Genomic DNA, 17993 nt, shown 5'->3' with positions numbered 1-17993 from the left:
TTAAGTAAGTAAACCAGGTCTGCCCTGGTTTCCAAGCTGTGGCTGGTCGGTTGCCTGTGAAGATAAGGAAATAATCTCAGAACCTTTAAAAAAAAAAAACCCCAAAACTAGCTGGCCCGGGCACAGAGCATCTGCGCCTCTAGTTCCCCCTTGCCCCCCGCCGCTGTTTTCTCCCACCCCCACGCTTTCCCCCCACCTCCCGCACGCCTGTCTGCTGCCGCTTTCCTCTTCCCCTCTCGGCAGCTCGCTTGTGAATTCTTGGAAGAGCTGCCACACATGGGACTAGCGACGATGGGTACGTCTTCTGCATAAGATGTCCTCTGTATAACACACACATTTCAAACAGGATAAGTTTGAAGTTGGCCAATTAGCAGGGGCGTAGCAAGGTTGGAGTGGGCCCAGAGACAACATTTTAAAATGCCCTCCCCACTGTAGTTCAGCTCATGAAGTAAAGAAAGAAATCTTAAATGAGGCTGAATAGTGGTAACGTGTGTGTGTGTGTGTGTGTGTGTGTGTGTGTGTAAAAACCTATGTGCCACAATAGAACAACACCCTCAATTATTTTTAAAAGGTCTTGTAAATTGTGGAGGATGCAAGTCATTTAATGGAACTAGAGAAAGACCTGCTGTTCTGGTAGCTCCAGGTCTTAACACTCACATCAGTTTTGGAGGATGAATACAACTGAAGGAAGCCCGGGAAAGTCTGTGGCTGGGGGAGTCAGTCATGTGACTTGCCCCTGGGGGGCTCCCCAAGGCAGTGGGACCCCAGACAACTGTCTCCCCTTGCCCTATTATAGTTACACCCCTGCCAATTAGTGATTTTAGTTTAAATGCTTTGTTTTATTTGGAAACAATAACCCCCTCCCTCTCTTTTGCCCCTGAGAGGTGAGAGAATAAGAGAAAGATAAGAGAGTTAACAAGAGGCTTTGCTTAAAGTCCAAGAAGAAGAGGGAAGGTGGGTGGCCGCTTGCTTGTTTGCCTGTTAGTAAAAGAATTACCCAGAGGAAGAAGTGCCAGTTCACCATATCTCCCACTCCCCCCCCCCCCCCCAATTCTATAGTTCTTCGAATGTTGCCAAGATTTGCCAGTGGCATTAAAAAAAAAAAGGAAAAGAAAAGAAGTGAGCTCCCAGCAAATGCTGAAGAAATCCAGTATCTTCTGAGGGCTTGGTTGGGGTGCTAAGTGAGGAGAAAAGGGCTAGCATCCTGCTGGAGAAAGGTGGCCAAGGCTCCTACCTGCCCAAAGATCTCCAAAAAGGTCTGCTCAGTCTGCCTAGAAGAACCTTGGGAAATCACATGTAAGCTATTCTGATTGGTTGGTGGCAGGGCTGGCCCCTGCCCATCTTTGGGGAGGGGAAGGGGCACATCTTGATTGGTGCTGGGGTACTAAATATGCAATCTGGGTAGTGACTAAGTATGGTAGTTACTTCATTTGGGCTTAATGGGTCCCACTGAACATCCTAAGAGGGAGGAAATAGCTTTAAAAAGGAATTTAGAAAAAAGACCAAAGGCCAGTGCCATCTGTGGGCCAGCAGCAGAAATGTAAGAGCCACATTCCAGCAAGAGAGACAGACAGACAGAGAGGAAGAGATTATGTTTGGTGAGAGAATGTGGGGCTGGCAAGGAGGAGGGCAATGCCCCCTCTGCCCCCAATGAGACTTGTGAGGATGATGATGTCATCGACACAGCACTTCAGAGCATTGTGAGAGGGGTTGACTAGCCTCTGTTAGGGAGCTTGCTACCTCAGCTGCAGCAGAAGGGCACAGGTAAGGAGAGCGCTGCTAATTAATCTTGTCTGGAGACATGGAGTTAGTGCTAAATAAAGTAGTCCATTTAGGAAATCCATCAGGGAGATAGATAAGGCCTACATGCCTTGCTGCTAGCTACACACAGGAAGAGGAGAGGGAGAAGAAGGCAGTCTGTCTCCCCAGGTGAGAGAATGAAACCCGAGACTCTCAGGCTAACAAGTAGTCAGGGAAGGGGATTCCCTTGCTCACTATCTCTACTCCTAGTGGTCAATAGGGTTGCCGGCTATAAGAGTCAATGCCATCAGGAGCTGCATTTCCAGCAGCCTCCAGCTTTTCCTTGCTGCCGTGGCAGATGTGTAAATGAATGAGTAGCCATCTTTGCTCTGTCCTAATGGTGGGTCACATACTGCTTCTGGCCACTGGGCTAAGTTAGGCTGAGATACATCAGTTTGCCAGGGCCATCCTGTAAAACCCCTGCTAGCTAGCAACGTCCCCTGCACATTACAGCATTGTGTCTTTTTTTCAGAGGCTGTTGCTGGTGCATAGATTACATAAGAGACTGTCTTACACTGATTTAGATCCTTGATCCATCTAGCTCAGTACTGTTACGCTGACAGTCAGCAAATCTCCAGGGTTTCAGATAAAAGTCTTTTCTAGCTTTACCTGGAGATGCCAGGGATTGCCCTCTGCTTATATACTGCTTTTCGGGGGGGGGGGGGGATTCACAAAGTGGTTTATAAATGAATGAAAAAACTAGTTCCCTGTCCAAAGGGACTCACAACTGAAGAAAGAATACAACTCAAAAATGTGCATTTTATAAAAATGATGACAAAACAATGCAGTGTTTAAAGCATGAAAGGAGCCTGGGGAATTAATAATTTAAATAATGTACCTGGTGCTGAAAAGACATCAGTGCAGCAGCCCTGCGAATCTGATTAGGGAGAGAGTTCAAAAATCAGGGCACCAACACCACGTAGTCCCTTTCTCCAGTTACTGCCTGCGCCATCTCAGACTTATTTATTTATTTACTGCCCGCCCATCCATCTTATTCATTCATTCATTCATTCATTCCTCTGTGTAAACCGCCCTGAGCCATTTTTGGAAGGCCGGTATAGAAATCAGTCAATTCAATCAGAAATTAATCTCAGAGGCACTCGCTCCCCAAGATGACCTCATTGTACAGACAGGCTTATAATGGTGAAGGCAATCAAGTTGCATTTTGGATTGGACCTGGATTGGATCGGGAACAAGAGCAGTCTTTTAAGCATGGGCGAGATGTGTTCCTTTCAGCTGGTTCCAATTAGCAGCTGGTGGACAGATTTTGAACTAATTGCAGTTTCCAAGCAGCAGATTTGGGTAACTTGTTGTTTTTGGGACTACAATTCCCATCATCCCTGCTACAGGCTAATGGTAGTGCAAGTAGCAGACCAAAAACAATAATTTACCCAGGACTGCCAAATAGTCTTCAAGCTCATGGACAACATGTTAGAGTAGTCTACTCTGCCTTTAAGGCTCCGACTGGTAGTATTGGATAGATGAAGAAATAGAGGACATACCCTCACCTCTTGCCTGTGGGCTTCCCAGTGGTACCTGGTGGGCCACTGTGCGAAACAGGATGCTGGACTAGATAAGCCTTGAGCCTGATCATGCAGGGCTGTTCTAATGAAATATCTGGGAGTTCCAGCTTTCTTTCCAGCAGTGCCTTCCTTAGCTGTTTGGTAGACAGAAAATCAGCAGGTAGAGCTTTCCCAGCACTGCTATTTCCATCCTGGGTGGAATTGCTTCACCTATTAAATTTTTGCCTGTTCTGTGGCTACCAGAAACAGCTGGTTAAAAAAACCCCATGGTGTTTAAGGCCAGAGAAGAACTGAATCTTGAAGATACACAGAAAAAAGCAAAAACAAATAGGGTGAAAAAGTCATTCCATGAGGGAAAAATGAAGTGTGAAGTTGGCCTAGTTCTGTTGGAAGTAATTATTTTGTTCTTGTTGGAATAGAAAAACCCTCTTGTTTTTAAATTCAAAGTGAGCACACAAACACAGTGGGATGGAGAAAGAAGGCTAGGCATCAAGTAATTACTGTATTAAAGTGATTTTTGAGATCTAGCCTTTTTCAAATGATTTTTTGAAATGTCTTCGGTATATTAACACCTACACATGAATCAGTTTCTCCCTTTGCTGATAATTGTGTTCATTTTTAATAAGAACCTTTCTTTCCGCCTGCTTTTCTACATCAACAATAAATTGCAGCATAAGCAGGACTCTATAGATTTATTCAGACATAATGTATTACAAATGTACAGCTATCTGGACACTCATGCATATTTTTGTGTAAATGACTAGCTGTGCTCATTTTAAAAGTGAATCTGGGTACAGGCCCCTCAAATGCATGGTACAGATAGGAAATGTGCCTGTTGTCTGTATAACCTATCAGCTGTACTGCGTTCAACATAACATATGGATAACTACCTACGTACAGATCTGTATAATTGTACACTCATTGTATGAATGTTGAACATCATGGGCAAAAAGAACTTTTGTCTTCTGCAATTCTGCATATACTGAATTTTGGAAGATTTCAGATTTTGGATTTTGCTACCTTCAAACATAAGGCAAATTCCTAGCCCTCAGAGTTTTGGAGATACTTGAATAGTATAGAGAGTCTAGCGATAACGAAATTCAGCTTCTGCAATTGTTCTCAGTTACCATTTACAATTTGAAGATTGCTCCTTAACTTGGTAGCTGATCAACCACCTGCTGTCTATGGAACTTGTGGCCACTAGAAAATTTCCTTTATTCATTCTCTAGCGCCTTTTGGACAACCTCCCCCACTCCCCAAGGATTTTTTGTTCTCGAGGTCTCAGGATGTCCATTTTTCAAAAAGGGGATTTGTGGTGGTCTCTTTCCTAGCACATAATTGTCCTTTTCTCATCTTATGCATCCAGCATCTGCTACAGCCTTGGAGAGGATATATTTTTGCCCTTTGTTTCAGCTCCACCTGATCTGATTGCAGAGGGAGGAAGAGGCAATCACTTGAACAGGATTATTTGTCATGCCTGCTGCAGGGCACTGTTTGGGCAAAGATGGGGATGCAGTCCTTGATCCTGCTTTTGATGGAAGACCTCTCCCCCTCCCCCACCCCAGCAGTGGATCTCAACCTTGGGCCCCCAGTTGTTGTTGGGCTATATTTCCCATCACCCCACCAGGTCTTCATGGCTGGGCATGATGGGAGTTGTAGTCCATCAATATTTGGGGATCCAAGCTTGAGAACCTCTGTGTTAGGTGACTCAGTGGTCCTGATGAGCTCAACTGTTGCTATTTTAAGCAGCCGCGTGATGTGTGTGGAGAGAAATCTGGTGCAGCATGAAGGGAGGGAGTTTAACTCTTTGCAGTCCTGATCCAAACTGAGCAACCCCCTCAAGTGACTGTCTTGAGAAGGAAGCCCCCATTGGCTCATTTAATTTTAGAGCTGGAGAACTTGTAATCCAACCCCCTGATGAGTATAGGAAACTGCACTGAGAGAAGCAATAGCTTGCTTACTTCACTTTCAGAAGCCTTTTATTCATTGGGAAAGTTTGAGCAAGTCTCTGTTTTCCTTCTTTATTTCTTTGCTCAATTTTCTTGCTCTCTTCTTCAGGGTCAGAAGCTTCTTAGTTTACCAAGGAAGTGTCTGTTCCTATGAGACTTTGCATGCAACTTCCAGCTGATAGCAAAAGTCTTGATTTGCATGTCCCAAAAGCATCTCACCCCACCCCTCCACCCCACAAACACACTGCAAATGCAGCAGATCCTTTAAAAACTAGAACACAAGCCAGGTTCTCCTGCCTCTCCCCACTCTCTCAAATTATCTATTAGTTATCTATTATTTATATATTTAAAATATCTCTATTTACATTTCTTGGTGAAATGCAGTTTCTTTTATTTTGGCAGCAGAGGACATTTTCATCCTAGTTATATATATAATTTACATCCTGTCCTTTCTCTAAGGCAGGGTTTCTCAAACTTGGATCTTTAGAGCGTGTTGGACTACAGCTCCTATCATCCTTTGTCATTTTGGGTTGGGATTATGGGAATTGTAGTGGAACAACTTCTAGGGACCCAGGTTTGAGAACCCCTGCTCCATACCATACATAGTTGTCCCCCAAACCTATGACTTCACAACAACCCTGTTAGGTCAGGCTTGACTGAGAAAGGACAACTGGCCCCAAATGCCCCAGAGATCTTCATGGCTGACTGGAGATTCGAACCCAGGTCTTCCAAGTCGTAGATTGACACTCTTGTTCCTATGTTGCCGATTTAAATATTGGCAACCTACTTATGTAGGTTTGATAATAACTTCATTTATTTTTAGTGTGTTATTTCTACAGTGTTGTATTTCCATGGATAAAATCACAGTTCCATTGTTTGGTGGTTGGGTTCTTGATTTCCTTCAGTTGGCTTGCTACAGAGGGCAGAAGCCCCCAAATATTCTAGAAATGGAAGGCCGCCCTTTGGCCCTATGGGAAGAAATGTAAGTTGTCTAGAGGGGCATCGATTCCTCCTTGAGTCTCATGCCCTGGGTGTGTGTGTGTGTGTGTCTGTCCTCTCTCCATGCCACCTGTCTTAATGACAGGCATTTTCCTTGTTTGGCCATGAAAGGAGCATGGTATTCCTATTACTCAGCAGGTGAGCCAGCAGTGGGCTTGCGAACAAAGGAAGTGTTCAGAAAAGCCCTCAGCAAGCATTTTAATAAACAGAGCAACACAAACAGTTGGCGCCGGCCTTCTGCCAAAGCGTTCTTCGTTAGCACGGCACGAGGAAGTTGCCGTGCCAACAAACTGTCCTTGATGTAGCCCAGCAACTTCATGTTTTTCTCAAGGCGAGTCCGTCTGTCCTCCTTCACAATTGAAGTCCTCCACACTCCTATTGAAAATATAAATAAAATAAATCCCTTAGAATAATCTCATCTCTTTTCTTGGGATTTGCTAGGAGGAGAAAATGATATACTTGGTAGACTAGAGGTGTTGTCCCTACCAACTCGAATCCTAGAATTTTGAGTTGGTAGGGACCCTAGAGGACTTCTAGTCTCACCCTCTGCTAAGTGTATGAATCTGCTACAACATCCCTGACGGGTGACCATCCAGCCTCTGTTTGAAAACGTGCTGTGAAGGAGACCCCACCACTGCACGAGGCACCCAGTTCCACTGGTCAATAGCTTTTTGACTGTGGGGATTCTTCTTAATGTCTAGCCTAAATCTACCTTGTAACTTCCAACCCATTAATTCTAGTCCTTCCCTCAGGAGCAACAAACCTGCTCTTTCTTCTCTGTGACAGCTTTTCAGATATTTGAAAACGGCGATCATATCCCACCTAAACCTTTAGGCTGAACATTCCCAGCTCTTTCAAACGTTCCCCACAGGACTTTCTTTATGGGCTTTTGGCAAAACTATCTACAATTTCCTGGAGCGGCTTACCAGTTCTGCCAATTTGTGCCACACACACTTGCCGCCCGCCTTTCATTGCCCTGCCAGGGAAAAGCCGCACAGCAATGGCTTCCCTCGGTTGCTTAGTAACCACGTCACTCAGAATGCCTGTAGTGGCAAGTGTCAGCCCAGAAATGGCCGAGGTTGAAACACAATCACTAAAATATGAGGGACTAGAGGAAGGTGGTACAGAGGAATGTGGGGGGACCAGAGAAGCTATAGTAGGTGGTTTCAGAGAATTTAGAGAGCTGTAGTCCTCTTCCCCCTGCAGAGGGACAGGCCTAGGTAATTGGCAGGCCTGTGGTTGGCACATCTTTGGGTGGGAGAAGTTGGAGTGTGCACATACAAGCTCATACCTCTTTACTCTAGATCAGAGATTCTCAACGTTGGGTCCCCAGATGTTTTTGGAATTCAACGCCCATAATCCTCAACCAAAGGTCACTGGGGTGGGGGATTATGGGAGTTGAAGTCCAATAACAGCTGGAGACCCAGCGTTGAGAATCTCTGCTCTAGATCTCAAATAACCACCACACCCTGTGCCCACAATGGGTCAGTTTGGCCCAGTCAACTGGACCTGCCAACCACATGACTAGGGATGCAAGGAACCATGTCTACCTCCCGCTATAGAAACATAGGAAGCTGCTTTATACGGAGTCAGACGCTCGGTCCATCTAACTCAGTACTGTCTACACTGACTGGCACCAACTTTCCAAGGTTTCTGGCAGGAGTCCCTCCCAGCCGTACCTCGAGATGCTGCCGGGGAGTGAAACTGAGACCTTCTGCATGCAAGGTGGATGCTCTTCCATTGACCTATGGCTCCATCCTCAATGAGTCTCCATACCGGAATCTGCGTAATTGCATGAGGACCAATTCACTGGGACCGCTTCCTCACATGTGTTTTAAATACTAATATAAAACTTAAATAGTGTGTGAGATAGGATTGCCAGATCTACTTCTACTATTTGCAGCGTACTTCTACTTTTACTTCTTCTGTTTGCTAGATTTTCAACAGAAGTTCTCAGAACATTTTACATGGAAAAATAAATAAGATTGATCTGTTGACTGACTGCTGACGGGATCTATTCCAGGACCCTTTCCAGATTACCCGCTACAACAGTGTCACTATGTGTGTCCTTAAGTGTGCTTCCATACTGCCTGTGTTTCGACATCACAGTCCCTGCGCTGACAGCAAAGTGGTGTTCGCATTTCCAATGCCTTCTTTCGGATTTCATCCTTGCGTTTTAGCCCTACAACGGTGCATGTGCGTTGCACACAAAAAAAAAGAGGAAAAAAAGCAAAGCTGTATTTTCCCGTAGTAGGAGGGTTGCACAAGCTATTTACATTTTCAGGACCATCCTGCCAAGCTGAAGCATTTTACTGCTGAACAGCGTGGAATCTGTAAAGTGTCCTGGAGGTTGTTTTCTCAATTCTGCCCCCACCCCCCAACAAAATTTCCCCCAGCATCAAGCCATTAAAATCTCCATGATAGCTTTCAAGAGTCACCTGGAGATTGATGCTTATTCCTGGGGACTCCAGGCCAGTCATGGAGAGATGCCAACTCTAGTGTGAATGGGATGTTGGAGACCTCCCCAACAATAAAATCTTAGATTGGACTGGTGTGCTGGGGGAGAGAGTGTGATGTGTGTTGGCATCCCCAATATCGCGATGAGCAGGGTTGATAGGATCTGTAGTCCTAACTGGTTTATTTGCAGTCCCTGAGAGAGATTATTGCTGGTATACAGTAGTTTTATGGACTACATAAGACTACATAAGACTACATTAAGACCAGTCTTATGGCTGTCTTATGAGAGAGCCAGCGTGGTGTAGTGGTTAGAGTGCTGGACTAGGACCGGGGAGACCTGAGTTCAAATCCCCATTCAGCCATGAAACTAGCTTGGTGACTCTGGGCCAGTAACTTCTTTCTCAGCCTAACCTACTTCACAGGGTTGTTGTGAAAGAGAAACTCAAGTATGTAGTACACCGCTCTGGGCTTCTTGGAGGAAGAGCGGGATATAAATGTAAAATAATAATAATAATAATTATTATTATTATAATCTGTACTCTACAGCAGGACTGCACAACTTCAGCCCTCCAGCGGTTGGACTACAACTCCCATCCAGTCATCAGGGATGATGGGAGTTGTAGTCCAACAACAGCTGAGGTGCGGAAGTTGTGCAGCCCTGATCTTTGCTGAAGCCTGCATTGAAAGGCTCTGTCGTCGTGATCCTCTTTCAGCACGATCATTGTGAGTAGAAAAGGTGGTATATTAAGACACAGAGTTTTAAACAAGGGAACAGATGAACTTCTTGTCAGAGCCACAGAGCTCAGAGGCTTTCATAGGCGCTTTCATAGAGGTGGGGGGAGGACCGTGAGCGAGGGAGGGGGGCCGAGAGCGAGGGGCAAACTAGAGGTGCAGATGCTCTGCATCTGGGCCAGCTAGTATAAAATAAGAGTGGTGTCGAAAAATTAAAACCAATCAAATAGCATTGAATATGTTTCTGTCCAGATCGCGACCCCCTCCCCATCATAAGCGTGTCTTGTTTCCATGCAGAATGTGAAGGCGGTGTCTGAGACTCCTGCAGTCCCCCCTGTTTCGGAAGATGAAGATGATGACGATGCAGCTCCTCCCCCCACCATCGCACCTCGACCTGAGCACACAAAATCCGTGAGTAGTCCAAGCCACCAGGCACAATGTTGTCTTGGCCTTTGTCATTGCAGTACAAATCCAGGTTTGTCTCGAGAAAGATGTAACCGGGGTGAGAGGAATGTGGCCCATTGTGTACGCTGCGGGTGGGCATTTGGTAGCTTCGGCTCTCCCAGGCATTTGGTCTTGATTCTCCCTCCCAGCCAATACTGCAGACCTGATTTGCTGCCTGAGTGGCATTTTTAATCTCTGGGTGCTCAGAGTTGCTTTTTATTTTCTCTCCCATTAATATCTCCCCATTTTCTTCCCCCACAAAGCAGCCTCTCTTGCCCGCCTCCTGTCCTGCAGCAAAATTCACCTAGAATCCAGCAGTTCTGATGTTAAAATCCCTTATTCTGTTGATGTAAATGTTTGCACAAGCCATCATTTTGTTTGTGGTTCTGCCTCAGCAAGCCACTGTTTTGTGCTGGTACTTCCTAAGATACAGCCCCCAACCCCCAACCCCGCCAAGTTCCCAGAAGCTTGTGTGAAATCCTGCCCCCCCCATGAGTTTTGTGGTTGCATAGGGGGTTTGAGTCTGCATACTCTGTCTCCAGATGTCTTTCTCCTTGCTTTTGTGCCTCGCTCTCACTGAGGTGCTAAACATGTTTCTGGAATGTATCACTTCAGTCTGCAGGTGGGGACTCAGGTAGAATCAGGGTTAGAGTTGAATGGGTCCTCAAAGGCCCAGAGGTTTTCAAACTTCTTTTCTTGTCACTCATTTGAAGGCAGTCACTTATCCCTCTGGCTCAAAAGAATAAGAGTTTTTGTGCACAGTAGGGCAATACATGCTAGGTCTTACTGACTGTATTTCACAGCTCCTGTCTCTGTAGCAGTGAAAAGAAAGCGCTCTCATTAGGGATTGGCTACATTTAAAATGACTACCTCGTGCATGTAGCGCGTACACTTAAATTCAGCAATTGTACCAGAAAAAGCAATCCATCCTATATCTGAATGGCTATAATGTTCGTTTGAAAATGTTGGGGACAATATTTTAAGAGAACATAACAAGTTTTCGTTAGCAAGGGGACCCCGTGCCCTATATCCTGTGACCCAGTACTGGGCCGCGGCCCATATTTTGAAAACGGCTGTCTGGTTTAAGGAGAGGAGAGCTGGTCTTGTGGTAGCAAGCATGACTTGTCTCCTTAGCTAAGCAGGATCCCTTCTCGTTGCATATGAAAGGGATACTAGAAGTGTGAGCATTGTAAGATATTCCCCTGATGTGATGGAGCTGCTCTGGGAAGAGCAGAAGGTTCCAGGTTCCCTCCCTGTCATCTCCAAGATAGGGCTTCATGCTTGGAACCTTGGTGAAGCCACTGCCAGTCTGTGTTGACAATACTGAGCTAGATGGACCTATAGTCTGACAGTATATGGCAGCTTCCTATGATCCTCTCCACTGCTCATTTCAGGAAATGATCTTCCTTTCCACTCCGTTATGATGGGGGCTCTCAAGTTTGGGTCACCAGATGTCGCTGGACTTCCACTCCCATCATTAATTCCAGCCACAATGGCTGAACGGTGGATGATGGACGTTGTAGACCACCATCATCTAGGAACCCAACCTTGAGAACTCCCATGTGAAGAAACATATCACCACTTAGAAAACTAACTCATCAGAAGGGCCTCTATTATAGCTTTCTTGTTGACATGCTATTTTTCTATAGCCGTAAGCTCACGTTTTGGCTCCACACAAACCCAATGCGTGGAGGGGAAGCAGAATTCGGTTAACTGGCTAGGCTCCCTGAACTCTATGTGTTTAGTCAAAGTAAAAGAATGGGCTTCTACTACTGTATGTACAGCTCCTGCATGAATTGGTTGTGTCCTAATAAAAGCAGTTCCAAGCTAGAGTATCCATTGTTATGTCTTGTGGCAGAGAGTTCCATATGTAAATTATGTGTTTTGTCTGTAATATATGATTTATCCTCCCCATAAACTAGATATACACCCGCTCCGTGATAGAGCCCCTTCCGCCAACCCCGACCAAAGATGTGGCCACTTCTCCGATCCCCTCCCCTTCTGAAAACAACACCGCACCTCTGGATACATTGACGAGGAATGTGGAGAAACAAAAGAAGAAACCCAAAATGACAGATGAAGAGATCTTGGAAAAACTAAGTACGTTTCTTGCACTTCGATGTCTAAATTCAGAAGAGACAAAAATCTCAGTTCTTTCCAGTTTGTTTGCAGCTTCAAAACATTTCTTGCTCTTTGTTCAAACATTTCTTGCTCTTTGATAACTAAATTCAGAAGAGACAAAAATCTCAGCCCTTTCCAGTTTGTTTGCAGCTTCAAAACTGTGGTTAGACAGAAATATCTTGTCAGATTTCACCTCGTGTCTTGATGTTTTGTGCTACTTGTTAGCCAGCTGAAGTGTAAATTTTAGCAGTTGACACTTTGTGTGTCTGGGCGGGGGGGGGGGGGATCCTCTCAGCTTTCTGAAGCTTCTCACAGTGATGTCAGCTGTGGATTAGCTGATAGCTCAGCTTCTCTAAATTGTGTGTGTGTGTGTGTGTGTGTAGTGTAGTGTAAATATCAAGGCCAGACTAGAAGCTGCATTTTCTCTCGGAGCCTTAGGATATGCAAGACTGTACTTTAACTAGATGTGGTGGCAGTCAACAGCCTGGATGGCTTTAAGAGGGGTTTAGATAAATTCATGGAGGACAGGCCTATCAATGGCTACTAGTCACTACTACTACTAGGGCTATAGGCCACCTCCAGCCTCAGAGGCAAGATGCCTCTAAATACCAGTTGCAGGGGAGTAACAGCAGGAGGGAGGGCATGTCCTCACCTCTTGGCTGTGGGCTTCTCAGAGGCATCTGGTGGGCAGGATGCTGGACTGGATGGACCCTGGGCCTGATTCAGCAGAGCTGTTCTTAAGTAATTAACTCTGTAGGATGGGGCAGACATGGTTGGCTGACATCCAGGCTAATACTGAACGAGTCCCACAAACAAAGATGCACCCATTCAAGAAGGTCATGCAACTGAGTGAGCGGTGCTCAGAGTTACACCATCTCTTGCACTCTTGCTTTGCTTGTGCAAGCATTGTGCTTGTGCAGCAAGGATAGCAGGCCCCTTTGCATCATTCCTTGCAATGTCTTTTCAACAAGGAAAAGATTTCACAGCTCAGGGGCCTCACAAGTTGCACAAGTGCACCCTGTTGCACCCTCGCAATGCTGGTCCAGGAGACAAGCTCCCGACTTAGCAGAACTAGCTAACACAACAGCCTTACACTAGTTCAGTACGTTTGCACAAGTGCAGCATGGGTCTGGATGTCAGCCATTGAACATAAGAGGAGCCATGTTGGATCAATCAGTCCAAGGACCCATCTAACCCAGCATCTTGATTGCAAGAGCGGGCCGTCACATGTTGCCCATATTGGCTCTCTTGCTTGGGGCTGCACAACATCGGCCATCCATCTGTTGTTGGACTACAACTCCCATCATCCCCAGCCACAGTGGCCAGTAGCCAAGGATGATGAGAGTTGTAGTTTAGCAACAGCTGAAGTTTTCCAGACCTGCTCTTGCTCTTAATCCCCTCTCTACTTGTCTTTAGACGAATACTGCTTCTGAAACCAGACATCCAATTCATTGTTGTAGGTAATCCCTGCTTAAACTGGTCTAATTTTCTTTTAAAGCCACCTAAGTCTTTGGCCATCACCATATCTTGTTGAAGACTCCACAAGTTAATTCTGCAGTGTGGAAAAAATCCTTTCTCATGTCAGTCTTGAAGCTCTGATCTTGCCAGTTAAGTACATTGGATCCTTCTCTGCGAAGCAAGCAAGAGAAATATTTTTTCTTTCCATCCACTAGCTACACCAGAGGTTCCCAATTGTTGGACTACAGCTCCCATCATCCCCAGCCACATTTATAGTCCAACACCTGAGGACCCAAGGTTGGGAACTCCTTGATGTGCACCATGAATAATTTCTGTAAACGCCAGTCGTATCTCACCTTGAGGTCTCTTACCATACCTGCCAACTTCTTAAAATCTAGGTCAGGGGGGAGAGACTCCCATTCTTGACACCTCCATGCCTCTGCCTGCACAACTTGAGAATTAGTGGAGTGCAGTTGCTATAAGAAAATGGACTAAAAATTGCAAAGCTCCTGGGTTGAATCTTGCTGCTACCAGGGTGGTCTTGGACTCCATGTCTCTAGCCCATCTGTAACATAATACTCAATTAACTGGCAGAGCTGATAGACAGATTGCTGTGATGTGAAACACTTGAGCACTTAAGAGATGCACTATATAAACAACTTCCTCCTCCTCCATCTCCATCATCATCATGATCATCATCATCATCATCATTTTTATGTTCATGAAATGAAGCCAAGAAAAGCAGAACACAGGAATATTATCTATTTAATCAAACTCACTGGATTAGTTCCCATGTTAATCAATTCTATAGTAAGAACAAAAATATTAAGATATTGAAGCTTGAAGAATTTCTGCCATGAGGCTAGGTGACATTTGAGAGGCTAAATTTATTTCTAAATGTGCTTGCAGAAGAGCTTTTGGTTAAGTGAAATTGCATCCTAATTTTCTCTTTTTCTTTTGTCCTTTTTTTTTTTTTTTTGGAAGGAGGCATAGTGAGCGTGGGTGACCCCAAGAAGAAATATACGAGTTTTGAGAAGATTGGACAAGGGTTAGTATGTTGGCATTCACCTCCTCCATCCCTTCTCTCTTTCACCTAAAGCATACTGGGAAACACCACCGACCTCCCATCCTCCTCCTTTGCTAAAGTCAAGCTAACCAGTTGTGATGGCATGTTCTGCATGAATTGCTCTTGAGCTGTTGACTATGCACAACCCAGCGGAAGATTAAAATTTAAAATTTAGTTCATAAGTTTGTCACCCAATTAAAGATAACTTTGTTGATTTAATCACAAGAGTAGTTGACTGATTAAATCTGCAAATGAGAAAACAATAATTCAGGCTGGGGGAAAAAGCATTCTTCCTTTCTTTTAATTTGATGCATCTATATGTTGGAGCAAGCATCATTGTAGAAGAGAGGCAATCCCTCAGAAATGGGAAGGGGTGGGTGGGTACTCCATCTTTAAAATGGTGCTTGCTATCTGTTGTTATAGAAGCTGTTTAAACTATCAAACTCTTTAGATGGAAAATATATATCTTTTAATATAATTTAGAGAAAAGATAAACTAGATACAATTTGTTTTCTAAACACAATTATTTAGAAAAAGATAAACAATTTGATTAAATATATATTTCTTTTTAAATACAAGTACTTAGGAAAAGATAAATATTTTGAATCAAATTGATTTAATTGGGGATACTGTTATAATCAACCAACCAACATGTTTTTATTATTTATTTTATTTATATTTATTTATTTGATTTATATACCGCCCTTCCAAAATGGCTCAGGGCGGTTTACAATTAAAACAACTTATAAAACAATAAAAAGCTAAAACAAATTAAAACATTAAAACAACAACTAACAATTTAAAAACATTTTAAACAAAAATAAAACATTATCCCCAGACCCCAGCTCAAGAAAACGTAGACTCAATATAGAAGAAAAGGGCCACAACTTTGTTAACTATTACATGGCAGACTGCAACACCAGGTGATTAATCACCCTTAAAGAACAGTGCGGGCCAATAGAGCAGGTCAGAACTCTGAAATCCTACCCAGCACCCTACTGGGGGACACACCCTGGCTCGGGAATGGGCAGGTACACCCCACCCAATTCCTTCAAAGCCAACCCTCCCTTCTGTAAGAGAGGGTCTGGATACTTCTAGGCATTCGTCCACCCCGGACCGCACAGCCCAAAGGTTGGAGAAGTCCTGAAGCAGGGTTCATGGCAATCATTCTCCCCATGCCGCACAGGATACAAAGGAGCGATTAACCAATCACCCCTTTTACATATCCAAGGGTGCTATTTAATTAACTATCTAAATAATCAGTTGACTGAATGTTGCAGCCCTAAACAATACGTATGATTTGTGTTGCTAAATTTTTCAAGCAGGAAAAGAGCATTGTGGTTTCAAAACAAAGCTTTCAGAATTGTAGCATTTGTACCTCTTTGCTCACAGTTTCCTTTTGGTAACTTTGAGAAAGCTGGCTTAGTTGCCTAAGAGAGCACGACCTGTGTTGGGTTTTCAGATGGCCAAAGACTGTTTTGCATGGCTTAGTGGAGGTCTCATCCACCTAATGGTGCAGCGGGGAAGTAACTTGCCAAGGGAGCAAGAGGTTGATGGTTCGAATCCCCGCTAGTATGTTTCCCAGACTATGGGAAACACTTATATTGGGCAGCAGTGATACAGGAAGATGCTGAAAGGCATCTTCTCTTACTGCATGGGAGAAGGCAATGGTAAACCCCTCCTGCATTCTACCAAAGAAAATCACATGGTTCTGTGTTCAACAGAGGTCAGTCAACACCGACTCAATGGCACAACATTTATTTATTTAGCTAGCTAGCGTGGTGTAGTGGTTAGAGTGCTGGACTAGGACTGGGGAGACCCGAGTTCAAATCCCACCCATGAAACTAGCTGGGTGACTCTGGGCCAGTCACTTCTCTCTCACCCTAACCTACTTCACAGGGTTGTTGTGAGGAGAAACCTGAGTATGTAGTACACCGCTCTGGTCTCCTTGGAGGAAGAGCAGGATATAAATGTAAATAAATAAATAAATAAATAAAATAGCTAGCTAGCTAGCAGATTTATTGACCGCCTGACTTCCTTAGACTCTAGGCAGTTTACATAAATTAAAACAACAAGGACAAGAGAAGATGGGGGGAGAAAAAAAGAAAGATCCCCCCCCCCACACACACATTAACAACAAAAAGCCTGGCAAAATAAATAAGTTGTTAGGAGCTTCTTAAAGGACAGAAGAGAGAGGGCATTATGAATCTCAGGGGGCAGAGTGTTCCATAAGGAGGGGGCCACAACAGAGAAGGCCCCCCCATGAGTCTGGGCCCCACGTACCTCCCCTGGGCCCAGAACTCTGAGAAGGCCCACCTGAGACGACCTCACAGGGCGGGTCAAAAGTTGGACGGGAGAGGCAGTCCTGGAGGTTTACTCCAGTAAAGGTCAGCTTTACTGGAGGTCATAAAAACAAACCATGCACTTGTATCAGGAACCCATTTTTGTCACACAGCCAACGATTCCAGTAAATAGCCACAAATAAACCCACAGAGTGGCAAGGAGATTGAACCACAGCCAGCTGTGACTATAACATGAAGAATCTTCACCTCTATGACCAATGTAATGAGTGGACAAGTATTCATAATGCTTATCTCAGACAAAACACATTACAGTTACAGTTGTGCTGAATTTTTGCCTCTAAACATGTTGGACATGATGAGGGTGTGTGTGTGTGTGTTTGTTGGTGTGTGTGTGTAATGCTCTGAGAAAGAAGAATTCCAAATGTGCTCTTTTTTTACTAGGGCATTTTTGTGTGTGGCGGAGGGCAAGGCTATAGCTCAGCTAGAGCAGAAAGACCCTTACGTCAAACCTCCAAGAGCTGCTGCCAGTCAGTGTACACAAGTTTAGGAACATAGGAAGCTGCCTTATACGGAGTCAGACCATTGGTCCATCTAGCTCAGTATCGTCTACACAGACTGGCAGCAGCTTCTTCAAGGTCGCAGGCAGGAATCTCTTCCAGCCCTATCTTGGAGATGCTGCCAGGGAGGGAACTTGGAACCTTCTGAATGCAAGCATGGAGGTGCTGTTCCCAGAGCGGCCCCATCCCCTAATGGGAAGATCTTACAGTGCTCACACATGTTGTCTCCCATTCAAATGCAAACCAGGCTGGACCCTGCTTAGCAAAGGGGACAATTCATTCTTTCTCCCACAAGACCAGCTCTCCTCCCTTGACTTAGGTAGACCAATAATCCGACACAGGAGTAGGCAACTTCTTATGTAACCTAAGATTCCTTATTTGGGTAAGAACTATTGCTCAATGGTAGAGTATCTGCTTTGCATACAGAAAGTCCCAGGTTCAGTCCTGACATCTCCAGGTAGGGCTGGGGAAGACCCTGTCAGAAACCCTGGAGAGCTTCTGCTGCCAGTCAGCATAGACCAGGGCTTCACAACTTCATCCCCCCCGCCCAATCTCCAGCCACAGTGGTTAATAGTCGGGGTGAT

General features: G+C 44.8%; 1 protein-coding gene and 1 long non-coding RNA gene across 5 annotated transcripts in view; one reads left to right on the top strand and one right to left on the bottom strand.

The window, feature by feature from the left end:
• Positions 1–17993, top strand: part of PAK1 (p21 (RAC1) activated kinase 1) — a 138196-nt gene that overhangs the window by 104014 nt on the left and 16189 nt on the right. For all 4 annotated transcript variants that reach the window (XM_053310632.1, XM_053310631.1, XM_053310633.1 and 1 more), the window contains 3 exons: positions 9758–9871; positions 11827–12004; positions 14468–14531. In XM_053310632.1, the coding sequence (XP_053166607.1) occupies positions 9758–9871; positions 11827–12004; positions 14468–14531 (356 nt within the window). The remainder of the gene's footprint in view (positions 1–9757; positions 9872–11826; positions 12005–14467; positions 14532–17993) is intronic.
• On the bottom strand, positions 6454–7551 carry LOC128351250 (uncharacterized). Its single transcript, XR_008319666.1, has 2 exons — positions 7198–7551; positions 6454–6646 (listed from the first exon to the last, which is right to left on the bottom strand). It is a non-coding gene; the product is annotated as an uncharacterized LOC128351250 (long non-coding RNA).

Source organism: Hemicordylus capensis, chromosome 3 (genome assembly GCF_027244095.1).
Source record: "Hemicordylus capensis ecotype Gifberg chromosome 3, rHemCap1.1.pri, whole genome shotgun sequence".
Taxonomy (NCBI): Eukaryota; Metazoa; Chordata; class Lepidosauria; order Squamata; family Cordylidae; genus Hemicordylus; species Hemicordylus capensis.
Note: the sequence above shows the minus strand (reverse complement) of the source record. Positions and strands in the feature narration are given on the sequence as shown.